At 45.4% G+C, this 13101-nt stretch overlaps 2 protein-coding genes across 2 annotated transcripts in view; one reads left to right on the forward strand and one right to left on the reverse strand.

Annotated features, from left to right (window-relative positions):
• Positions 1–8668: 8668 nt before the first annotated feature.
• LOC120927668 (myeloperoxidase-like) overlaps positions 8669–13101 on the reverse strand; it is a 55386-nt gene continuing 50953 nt past the window's right edge. The window contains exons 12-13 of the mRNA XM_040338489.1: positions 11699–11907; positions 8669–9485 (exon numbers count right to left, since the gene is read on the reverse strand). Coding sequence (XP_040194423.1) covers positions 9472–9485; positions 11699–11907 — 223 coding nt within the window. The 3' untranslated portion in view covers positions 8669–9471. The remainder of the gene's footprint in view (positions 9486–11698; positions 11908–13101) is intronic.
• Positions 9788–10625, forward strand: LOC120927669 (E3 ubiquitin-protein ligase RNF138-like). The gene has a single exon (XM_040338490.1). It carries the CDS (start codon positions 9884–9886, stop codon positions 10562–10564), a length of 681 nt encoding a protein of 226 aa, XP_040194424.1. The 5' UTR covers positions 9788–9883; the 3' UTR covers positions 10565–10625.

A 13101-nucleotide genomic window follows, 5' to 3' on the forward strand; every position in this document is an offset into this window, starting at 1 on the left:
AATGGTCGGAGAGACCCCTGGGCATATCATTTATATTTCTTACCAGTCGCAATGCCTCCACATTACCCAGAACCATAATCACTCCTGGAGAGTGTGGAGTGAGTTCTTGAAAAACAGTATTGTAGCCCTTGTTGGATTTCTTAGTCTCCATATATCCAGCAGCCTCGCCTTGCCAAATAATTGAAATTGCGGGCGGTCAGATACATTATCGGCCATTTGTAATCATTCAAGAGTATATGTTATACAGTTTTTATACACGTGTTTTCTCTTTACAGATTAACATCTTAATTGTGTTTGATATATATTATTTTTTACTGTGGATGAATACCTTGCTGTAACTGATCACAAAGATATCTTGTCAAATAGTTTTCATTTTGCTTTTGTTCCATGTTATTATTTTAGCTCTTATTGCTGATGGGAATTGAAGTATCATTACAGTAGTTATGTGTTTCATTATAATAAAAAAAACATGGTGTTACATTCTCATTTATGGGTTTCCCATCTCCATGCCATGAGGTTAAAAAATGAGGTTTGTGCTTCAATGACCAGCAAGACTTGTACTGCTTATACCCTACCAATCAGTTGTTTGGACTCTGCCCTGGAAACCAGTTTAGTCTACGATTCCCCAAAGTTGCACTGCATTGTGCTGGAAAAGTAAAATGCAGCTCAAAGCAAGAAGTATCTGAACTGTTTCAAAAGTCAGTGCAAATGGGGTGGGTAGAAGATCTACAAGCGGCACAATCCTACATATTCATCATAAGGAAAGGGTGTGTGTCAGTGGCGTCACTAGGAGTTGGTGTCATATGGTGCCCCCCCAAATAACTTTTTCCAAATATTTTTTACCCTACTGTGTGCTCTCTGTTCTCCTTTCTTCCCCTTTTATCTCTCTCTCTATCCATCTTTCTTGTTCTTTCTATCCCTTGTTCTTTCTCTCCATTTTTCTTTGTCCCCCCCTCTTTCTCCAGGACCGGAATTCACATCTCAGGAGCCTATAGGCACTGTACTCTGAAGCGCCTCCCTCCCCCAAACAGCGTTGCCAGCCCCCTACTTTTCTACACTGAGAATACATGAAAAATCTACTAACAGAATGCATTTCTTTGAGAACTTGAAATGATAACATGCAGCCCGACATTTTGTAGAATAAAATGTACATTAAATACACTGCAAACAAAGTTTGTACAAAAAAAGAGGGGGAAGTATGATGCACTGAACTGTTAATCATACTGCCCCCTAGCAGCCTGCAATGCAGAGTGGCTGGAGTGTCAAATTGCTCTGACTGCTCTTTGATTTCATGCTGATTTAGTGGGAATTTTCCATAAAAGGGAAAGAGGGGGTGGAAGGTTAAAGACATAAGGGGGGAGAGAGAGGGGGGAGGATGGGGGGGAGACAGTGATTGAGGGGGTGGGGGTGAGACAGAGAGGGGGTGGGGATGTGACAGAGAGGGAGGGGGTGAGACAGAGGGAGGGGTGGGGGGTGAGACAGGAGGGGGGGTGACAGAGATGCATTGCACTGCCATTCTCACTGGTGGCACAGACAGAGGGAATAGCATGTGCTGTGTGTGTGCACGGACCGAGTGTTTGGTGCCGCCACCACATACTGTAAGGAGGCTCCTCCTCTCCGGTCTCTTCCCTTATCCCAGGCTCCCGGGCAGTCAGCCTCCTCCTGGTTCCTCGAGTTCTCTCTTACTGACTGTTCATTTGCGCGCCGCGCTTCTCTCTGCCTGTGGATCATGTTGTCACGTAAGCCGGAACTAGATAGCTCCTGTCAGGTAGAGATCACTCTGCCTGACAGGGAAGTGACTGAGAGACTTGTGCTGTGATGCAGGAGCGTGGAGGACACACTTGCAACGCTCCGTTGTAGCTCTGACTGTAACAACTGTGTGTAGCGGCGGCCCCGGTGTCACCCCTCTGGCGGGTGTCACCCGGGTGAGGTCCGCACCCCCATAGCAACGCCTCTGGTGTGTGTGAGTGAGGAAGATGAAGGCTAGAGGTGAAAAATTATTTTAAGAGAAGTTATTGACTTAGATGCATGCAGATTTGCACAGGTTCTGTAACACAAAGCTCTGTAACTACCTATTACCCCGGGATTATGTATTTTAATGGAAAAAATAAGAAAAACAATGTGTAAAGGAAGACACTTTGAGACTCAAAATTTGGCCCCTGTCCCATCCAAAGTATTAGTGTACCCACCATTAGTGTACATCAGGGGTCTCACACACAAATTACCTGAGGGCCACAAGACAAATTACCTGAGGGCCGGACGCTTTATTAACCCTGACCACTACACTGCACACTGACCACTCACCATCAGGGCACAGTGCACATCCGGGTACAGGGCCCAGCACATCGGGGTACAGGGCACCTCAGAGCACAGCACAACAGGTCACATCAGGCACGGCTAGGGTTGCCACCTCATCCCTTTAAAACCGAACACATATGAATTACACAGGTTCTGAGGCTAATTTAATGCAGGTAAGGCACCAAATGAGTCTAATTACCACCTTAATTAGCCACAGAACCTGTGTAATTAATATGTGTTCGGTTTTAAAGGGATGAGGTGGCAACCCTAGGCACGGCCCATCAGGACAAGGCACATGGCACAGCAGGGTACATGGGCCACATCAGAGCACAATCGGGGCACATCAGGCTATATGGGGCACAATCAGGGTACATGGGGCACAGGTCAGCGTTTACATGTTGTCGTTTTCTTCAAGCGCAGGTAGCGTCTGTCATAAATTCACGTCTCTCTCATGCCACGCTGCTGCTGCTGCTGCTCCCCGCCCCCCGGCGGCCTCCCCTCCCCTCTCTTCTCGTCCGTCCCAGATAATGACACAAGCAAATGGGGATGGACGAGAAGAGAAGGGGGGCGGGGAGCAGCCGCAGTGCGACATGAGAGAGAAGCAAACTTATGACAGACGCTTCCTGCAATACTCTGCATGCATCTCGACCTACCCCCCCCCCTTCTGCGGCACCCCCCGCCCTGCCTGCGGGACATTTATAACTGATCTGCGGGCCGGTACTTTGAGACCCCTGGTGTACATGATCTAGTATGCCCACTGAATTGGATTTCCCTATCTCCTGTCAGAGAGGAGATTGTTACAGATATAAAAAGTAAGGGGTAATCTTTCTAATGGGGCAATAGACATGAAAAGGAGGACCTTTTCAGTGGAGTGTTTCAAGTGGTACTAAACCCAAAAGCAAAAATTGTATATATTGTAGCTTACCAATTATTAGATATGATGGCTGCCTAAGTTTTCTTTTTTAGGCTTTTTATTTTCTTTGTTTTCACTTGGTGATCCCACCAGTATGTCTGTTGTTGTTCAACATCCTTAAAAAACCCAAGCTTTCCATCCAAAATGACAGTTAGATGGTTGAGACAAAGCCATTTAACACTGACAGGGGTGCTTACAATGTTCAGCTTTGATTCATTTACAGTATATAACACCATTATCCCAAAAGGGAAAACAATGTTGCTGTAACTGCTTAAAAAGCGTTAGCTGGAGTTTAGGTTTAATTTGTTAGTCAATTTCATCTGCTGTGCAAAGGTGACTTTTTTGCTCCTCCATCAAGACCACCATTATAGTGCGCTTTTGGCCGGATCACCAGATAAAATTAAGGGAAAATAAGTAATATACTGTGTTCATTTATATGCTTTTTTGTTTAGGGGCTTAATAATACTTTAAGGATTGAATCTCTGTCAGTAGACTAAAAACATTCTAATTACACACTCCAGAGAAGCCTGGAGCAAAATAATAAAATAAGAGCAGGGCTGACATGGGTACAGGGGAAACAGGGTACATGGAATAAGAGAACTTTATGGATTGGAAGAACAGTGGGAAGGAGGGCGGAGAGACAAATGAAAGCAGCTGGCCCCTCCCTAGTGTCACCACAGAGAGCAGGAGAAAGCTTCCCACCTACCCTCCCCTTTTTTGGTTTTGTTTGTGTGGAGCACCCTCTACTGTAGGTAGGTGCTCGAATAGGACTTTTGCTAGGGGAACTGTCAGGGCAGGCTTATGCTTCAGGCTAGGCCTGCTTGTTTTGATCTGGGGGCAGGGAGTGGTTAGTGTAGCAGTGGGGGTGACCACCTGTGCTCTAATTTTGCCTCCCCTGCTTCCAGGGAGAATGTTCTGGAAGAGGGGCAGGGCCTAGGACTAGAGAGGCAGGCCTCCCATATAAGCTGAGGTCACATGCCACTGGGGAGGAGTTGTCGGCCGGGAGAAGTGGATCCAATGGAGCATTAGATGGCAGCAGAGGCCCCACCCCCATCTGAGGGGGGTGCGAGGGCTAGCGGTGGAGCCCGGGAGAAGCTGTCAGAACATGTGTCCAGATAAAGTTCTTCATCATAGACTCGGGGCAGGAAAAGGTCGGTGAATGGACCACAGTGGAGTTCTGGATGAGGCATGCCAGCGGAGCTGTGTGCGAGGCCAGAGGAGAGACTGTGGGGAGTGTGTCAAGTCGCTGTGGCCTGTGGGCGCAGGATTTGCAGGCCGGACTAGCTGGGAGCAGTAGTCCATTAACCAGCACACGCTACTAAATTTTTAGGCTGCCGGGGAGAGATATTGCAGACCTCTGGCCTAGTAACAGCATCTAATTACAGCCAGCAAGCTGGGATTATTCAGTGTGGTCCATTTTTGTCATAATGAAGATGATGAGATGGGAACCTAATAGTTTTACAATGGAAGTTTGTGCAGGAGGAGAGAAGTCCTGGGAGTAGCAGTCTGCAGGAGTTGATGCAGAAGAGGAGCAATAGTCTGCATGGTGCTATGCAGGGAAAGCGACTGTAAATGTTAGAAGTACATCAGATCTTCAAGACTAAACCAATTTACCAACGTTCATTAAATATGATGGCAAAACAAACCGTTCTATGGGCATCCCATATGCCCCAACCAAGTTATATCCCCCCAATAAACAAAAGCAAAACAACCCAAATGACTGTTCATTGTCTCTGAGGTGATAGATGGATGTCTGGCAGCAGGGTGATATGGTGGATGTTGGTTACTAGTAGTAGCAACCAAGCACTACATGTGTTTTGTTTTTTTCCACAGAGCAGTAGGATTTCAGGATGTTCTAGCAGTTGGCAAGTGTTGGTCTTTGCGGGTGAATGAAGATACCTCGGAAGGACGAGTTCGAGACCTATCGGTGGTATGGGTCCCAATGGTGGTATTACAGCTAACGTTGGTTTAGCTGGAAGTTTGGGTAATGGGTGCACTGCGAGCAGTGGTTGTCTCTGAGCCAGCATGTCGGCTGGAGGCCTATTATCATGTATGTGTAGCACTACCCCCGGAGGAGCTGCTGAGTATTTTTGGGTGGCACGTTACCTTTATCTTCGCGCTGTCCAGGGTGAAGTGAGAGTCTGAAGAATTTCAATGTCCACACAATGCACTTCTTTTTCTGGGATTTATTTGTAGAACTTTAACAGGAAGAAGTGGAGAGGGGTGGAAAGGGTAGGTAGGTTCAGGTGTATAGTCACAAATGGGAAACACTCCTGCTTCCAGCAAACAGTTTTCGTCACCACTCTAGCCATAGTGGGTATGGCTCACCTGGATAGGTCCCTCTCACTGGCCTAGCAGCCAGGATGGCACACACGGAATAAAGTACAGTCTCTGCCACAGACCTTCCTTTACGAGGAGACATTTTTGGTCCAGAATCCCCTGCCACAGGATTCAGCACCCGGAACTCTCCAGTTTAGCTTTAGTAGAACTTTAGACCTGACAGGCGACACTCTTTGATTACGTTTCCAGGCCTTCTCCCAAGGTACCAGCCTCTTGCATGGCCCTCTCCAGGATAGGTCCTCCCCTGGCTTCCTTCATCAAGTGGCTTCCTCCCGCAGGACGGACAGCACAGGATCACCTCTGAAAAAGAGCAGGCCCCAGTCTGACTACTGGGCCTACCAGGCGAATGCCGCAACCCCGGACCAACGTGGTCCCGGAGCCAGGATTCAGGACACACACCCCAGGCCAGGAGGGCCACGAGGCACATGGGACGACAGACCCCCACCAATGGCGTCTGTCCCTTAAAGCGGAGGTTCACCATAAAAAGCATCTATATACCATTACATCCAGCATACTTCCGACATCTACAGTATGCTGTTTTTTTTTTTTTTTTTGCCGTACACTCCCACTGATTCGCTGCTGAGGGGGACACCCAATACACCCTGACTTTGCTGCTGCCTCCCTTGGCCTGGGGTGGTAATGACACCCCCAGGCAAGCAATGGTGGATACTCCCAGCACAGCCATAGCTGGAACAGAGGCTAAATTGCCCATAATCAAACTAGTCTAAGCCAAATGACAGCTCAGGCCCCCACTAAATTTACAGCAGTGCCTGTTCAACAGGAGCAGGGCGCTACATATGAAAGGTACAGCAGTGCAGTATTACACAGATGGTATTTTGGGGTTCCTACAAAGATCAACGCTAGTATTGACGGATGGCTTTGATAATAGATGTTTTGTTACGGTTTATATCAAATTCAAATTAATTTTGTTAATAACAGAGGCTGCTATGGCCAATATTTTACTCCAATTTTGGTGTGGTCTTATTTAATGGGTAATGGTAAAAGGTTGGAGTAAGGGGTTAGGTCAAGCAGTAATGGTACATCTGTTATACAATGGTCATGATCATGGTCAAACACCTCTTTTATGGGTTTGCCGAATGTCAGATGGGAAGGCAGAGAGATGATGATAAAAAGCAGAGTTTCTGTGCCTTCTGGAGTAAGTCTTAAAGGGTCTGACTTTCCCCTCGTTTCCAGCTGGGGTAACAGTCACTGGCACACAAAATGAGGTACAGGCAGTGGCGGCTGGTGCTCAAAATTTTTGGGGGGGCGCAAACGAAAAAAAAAAAAAAACAATTGCAGCCTCACTGCGCCCATCAAATGCAGCCACTGTGCCCATCAAACGCAGCCACTTTGCCATCAATTGTCACCACTGTGCCATGCCATCAAACGCAGCCACTGTGCCATGCCATCAAACGCAGCCGCTGTGCCCATCAATTGTCGCCACTGTGCCCTTTAATTGTCACCACTGTGCCCTTTAATTGTCGCCACTGTGCCAATTGATGCTGATGTGCCCTGTGAAATGCCCCCCCCCCCCGCCCGGCACTTACCTTTCTGGGGTCGGCCATCCTCCTTCCACGTCCCTCGATGTCTTCTCCCGCCCTCGATGGCGCTTCAGCCAATCAGGTTACCGGTAACCAGAACCGGTGAACCTGATTGGCTGAGACGCCTGTCAGTCTTATCCAAGGAACGCACCCCCTGTACGTCCCCTGGATAAGCATCCGGAAAGGCTGAGGGATGTACTTGGAAAGCCTATCAGAGCCGCTGGCTCTGATAGGCACTTCCGCACAGCCAACCAGCTGCCATTATTCAGGTGGCCGGAGCTCATAGTCCGGCCATCTAAATAGACCAGCGGCCGGCAAGTGGCGTGTGCGGGAGCCAGAGGGGGCGGCGCTCCAGCGCCCTCTATAGACGCACCGCCACTGGGTACAAGGGTTTATTTACTAAAGGAAACAACTGTGCACTCTGCAAATACAGTTGCTCCAGAGCTTAGTAAATGAGCAGAAGCTCTGCTGACTTCCATTAACCAATCAGGTGCAAGTAAAAATTATAATTAGTTTTTTTCATTTCCCTTGCACGTGATTAGGTACTCTTTTCTTTACCTCATTTACTAAGCTCTGGAGCAACTGCACTTGCAGAGGGAAATTGCACTTTGCAGTCTATTTACCTTCAGAGGTAAAGCTTCACTTTGCAAAGAATACCCAATCACGTGCAAAGAATACCCAATCACGTGTAAAAAAAAATAGCATTTTTGCTAGCAAATGATTGGATGGTGAAAGTCAGCAGCATTTATGTTCATTTCCTAAGCTCTGGAACAACTGCACTTTGCAAAGTGCACAGTCTTTTTTTCTTTTAGTAAATCAACCCCAGAACATAACCACTCAATCCAAATCTAAAATTCAGAACAATGAACACGTCTTTTACAAATATGAATATTGGTTGACTGCATTTATCAGCTTGCCATCTAGAAGCAGCAATCTTCTGTTTATTTAACAAAAATAAAATCTAACATTATTCAGAGTCCAAGAGAGTTTTTTTTGTACCCACAAAACCTGCGGTAAATTGGCATATGAAAAAAGGAGGCAGGATCATCCCCACGTCCAAGGAAATGAACACAAAGGTGTAACATTGGACAGACGTGTGTGAAACTATTTTTTAGATTTCAATATGTTTATTGATTATTTTTTTGCATAAATAACAGTAACAAACACATAAGATAACTCCAGACCCCCCAAACTGGGAAAGTAATAGGCAAACATCTTAAAGCGGTGGTTCACCCTAAAAACTACTTTTTCTAATTCCACTGCCCCCCCACATTACAATCCGATTAAGGCTCTTATTATTTTTTTCATGCTGTACATACCTTAGTACAGCATATTCACCCGTGCATCCGGGTTGCGAGTCCCGCGGGAGTAGGCGTTCCTCACATGTGTGTGATTGACGTTTTGCCCAAAAACGAGCCCCCCCCCCCCCGTCGCGTAAGCCACGTCACAATTGGCGAAAGGAGCCGTTCGGCTCCTTCCGCCAACCGTGACGCGGCTTACGCGACGGGAGGAGCTCGTTTTTGGGCAAAACTTCAATCACCAGGAACCCAAGAAGAGGAGGATCCGGGCTGCTCTATGCAAAACCACTGCACAGAGGAGGTAAGTATAACATGTTTGTTAGTTTTGAAAAAGACTTTACAATCACTTTAATTTTTGAAAGTGGACACTCTCGGGCTTCCTGGAGATATTTTGTCCCATGGCGGAACGAATGAAGTTGATCATCCTAATCCAAAAGCGTGTCATTTTGGGGCAGTGCCATTATATATTAATCATAGAAAACACTGGGATGAGGCTTGAGTGTTCATTTTAGCTATTCTAGTTGGGACCATATACCAGCGTAGTAGTGTTTTATAGTTTATAGATTCAACCAAAGCTGTGTTTATGGATATTGTTGACAAATTATTTTCAATATCATGCCAGTCATGCCAATGTTCAATATAGGAGAGCTTATTGTCCAACGTTGATAAGAGATCATATAGTATGGATTCAACTATTTATTAATACATTTTTATTTCTGTCTTTGATCTGTTCTACCCTTCATAGACAGCCGCACAGTGTCACTCCTCTGTAACCTTTCCAACAGTATAACAATTAGAGAATGAAAAGTATTATCAGAAAGCCAAATGTTATTGTTTTACAGCTCCAGGTAACAGCAACAGAAAGTAGCATTATTAAAGTGAGTATAGATAAAGGTGATAAATGACTGGGACTAAATATTAGTAGCTGCTATTATTAAAAACAATATTTGGTTTGCTCAATGAATTGGGAAAAATGTAAAAAACTAAAATATAGTCTTAGAAGTATAGTCTATGCAGAGCCCCCTCAAGGAGGAAGTCCTGCTACCTTGCTGTATTGGAGTTGGTTTCTTGATTGAAGATTTCAGTTGAACTCGCCTGCAATTATAAAAAAAAATATTACTATTAACTAGCATAAGTTTTAAACATACTGTGTGAACTAATGTTGTGCAAACAATATTTTCTTGTATCTTTCCCCCACCAGGGCCAGGACAAAGGGTGGGCAGATGGAGACGTATTGTAGGGATGGGACGTTGCAAGTTCCTTCTACTATAAGGCTGACACGAGTAGTGACAGCGGCATCACTACTTCTGCCAGCCCAGCGCTGTAAGTGGCAAGGAGAGGAGAAAGCCAGGAAGAGGTGCGGGCTGTGCTCTCTTTTACCCTCCTCAAAAGCTTACACTGGGGCTTCCTGGTCTAACTTTCTTCCTGTGAATGTACCTGCGAAGCTTGCGCTCTCTCCCAGTGCCATACGTGATTATACATAAAACGGGTTGATGGAGGAAGCTACAGCCTCATCATCTTCTGCACTATACCACGATGAAGATGATTTCTGCTGTCCCATTTGTCAGGAGACCTTCCAAACTCCAGTGAGAACTGAGAGCTGTCGACATGTTTTTTGCAGAAAATGCTTTATGTCGGCTGTGAAAGCAAGCGGAGCACGCTGTCCTCTTTGCCGCGGGGCCATATGTAGAAGGGAGAGATCTGCACCAACAAGGGCATCGGACATCGAGGTAGAAATGAGAACACACTCAGCTGGGTGTATGTACTGCGGAAAGCAAGTGAAACTGTCCTGCATGCGGCTTCATTACAAGTCCTGCAAAAGTTACCAGGAAGAATATGGGATTGGCCCCAAAGAACCCAAAGGGGAGAACACCGCCGCTGCCTGTGCAACAAAACCGATGGAAACGACATACAACTGCCCTCTGTGTCCACAGCAGAACCTGAACAGACAAGCTTTGCTTGATCATTGTATCTTTATGCATTATTTTGAAGATGGGGAAGCGGTGTGCCCAATCTGTTGCACTCTGCCATGGGGAAATCCAGGTCAAGTAACTGCGAATATTGTTGCTCATCTTAATTCCCGCCATCAGTTCAGCTATGAAGAGTTTGCGAATGTTTATCTTGATGAAGACACTCAATACCAAGCTGCAATTGTCAAATCTTGTTTTGCTTGACTGCAAAGTATACAATAAGCATTAAACTGACTTTTTTTTTTTATGTCAATAAAATAATACCCAAAAAAAAAAAAAGCTTACACTGGGGTGCAATCTGGCATCTTTGCCCTGGGCATTGGATGATTTTGTCCCGGCACTGGCTTTCACATCATTGCTACTTTGAACAATTTGGACACCTTTGGGTTGATCAATTTGATCTTGCCATTAGCAGGTTATGCCTAACACAAGTACCAGTAGGGCTTCAGTTTTTATCATGTCAGCCCATATTAATTCTTGTTCATGTATAAATCAGGCATTTTTTATTATCAACGTTAATCTATCAATTTATTATCACCATAAATTAGTCTATGAGACCTGCATTATTCTAGATCACAGGTGTCAAACACAAGGCCCGCAGGCTGAATCCGGCCCTCCAGGCCATTTCATGTGGCCCTTGCACCTCTCATGCAGCTGCAGGAGAGTTCCAGCCCTCCTGTGGTCCTCCTCCAGACCCTTATGCTGGCCATACGCTATACGAAAAATTGGGAAAAATTCGGTCTTTCAGACAGTTCGTTCGTTTTTCGAACAGTTAATGGGCACAAGATTGATAATCGTTTGGACGTTTTTGAGCCGAAAAAACTAAGGACAAGTTTGGAAATTTTCTGCCGAACGAACGATAAATCGGAAGGTTAATGTGTTTCCCGTCTGAACTTTCTGCACTAGGTATATGTAAAAAAAACGAACCAATTTTTTTTAATTTATGTCCACTGAACGATTTATCGGTCATTACATGAGGGCACTATCGTTTGTACTCACGACCGAACGTTCGTTTTTCGAAAGTTCGTTCGGACGATTTTTTGTGGAGTGTATGGCCAGCATTACTTTCTGCTTTTAAGCAATGCATCTATCTTCTTCCCTGCAGCAGCATAAGGAAAGGGGGGTGCACTGTGATGTAAGGGAGAGTGGGGGACTTAACTTCTGATGGTGGGGTAGCTCTCGACATCTAATGTATGGGGAGGGGATGTGCTAGACATCTAATCTTACAGATAAAACCGGCAATCATAATGCTAATGTGGCCCACGATGAAACTGAGTTTGACACCCCTATTCTAGATGATAGCTAAATGCAAGACCGGTAAAGACACTTTGCACTTACCAAATTGAGGGAGCTCTTTCCATGGGCTCAGGTCCAGTGCTGGGATTTTGGAACATGGAACAAAGTCTGCAGGGTACTGGTTTCCAAAGAAGACATTCAGAGGTACTTCGGTGATGTTTGTATTGGCACAGATAATCTGGGACATAGTTACTTTATCTATTAAAGTTTTTTGAGCTTTGCTGAGAACTGAATCATTTTCATAATAAAACCTAAATAGAAGAAAAAATGAATTACCCTTTTGCACAAACTAGTATACAATATGAACTCTATCCAAAGCATAGTACAATTCGTCTGCATATCTCCAGTATACATGGTATTTACACTGAGCACTGTGACCACTGCCCCATGCTACAGGAAGTCTGTGCCTGCCTGTCACATTCTGTTTTACATCTGAACAGGAGGGGCGGCGGGGGTGGTATATACAGGAACCATTGCTCTCCATTTTCCTCATGCAGCCACTGAAAGCCTGCTTTTCCTCCTCGCTCTTTCACTCAGAGGTTGCAAGAGGAAAATGGGTTGGTTCCTGCATATTCCACAATCCCTGGACGAAGTCGTGATGACGAAACGCATCGAGACTGCAACCGAAAGTGACGTGTAAGGAAGTACCGGAGGTGTTTTCCGAGACACTCCGATGAGGTCCCAAGTGCGGTGAGATATCACCCGATGTTTAGACCTTAACGCTACAACGCCCTAGGAATTTCTTTTCCATGCTTATTTTAATGTTTTAAATGTATGAAGATTTTTAATAAACTGTATATGTTTGTGGAACATACTACATTGGTGGAGCCTTTGTCTCCCCATATATGAGCAAGCTACACCTATATCGGCAGTGGTAGGGATCGTTTTGTTGGATGTATTAACCCCTTGTGGGTACACTGCTTGACTTCCGAACACGAGAGTGTAAGACAAATAACTGGTGAGTTTACATCTTATGGGAGAGGTGAGTGGTGCACTTATGGTGTGTTGTGAAGATTTCATCTGTGTTGGAGGACTGTTTCTATGCACTGGACTCTCTGCACTTAATATATGGACATTTTGCACAATTTATATTCAGGTGTGCTCTTTAGATCTCTTCACATTGGGTGACACATTTCATGATAATTTATGACATTTATCCCTGGTTCACACTGGAGTGTTTTGACATGCGATTTGACATGTCAAATCGCATGTCAAATAGGCAGAAATTGCCGTCAGTGGCAACGTCCTAATCAGTGCGACGCCACAGTAGTTTCTGTACTACTTTTTGCGATTTCGGGCTGGAATTTATATTGACATCTGTGCAGAAACCTGTACAGATGTCTCTGAAATCGTGGGCGATATCGGGGGACTTCAGCTGAACTTAAGCTGAACTCGCTCGGCTTCATTCCCACAGTTCAGTGTGAACCTAGGCATAGACACGTTTT

The sequence above is a fragment of the Rana temporaria genome, chromosome 2, assembly GCF_905171775.1.
Source record: "Rana temporaria chromosome 2, aRanTem1.1, whole genome shotgun sequence".
NCBI lineage: Eukaryota > Metazoa > Chordata > Amphibia > Anura > Ranidae > Rana > Rana temporaria.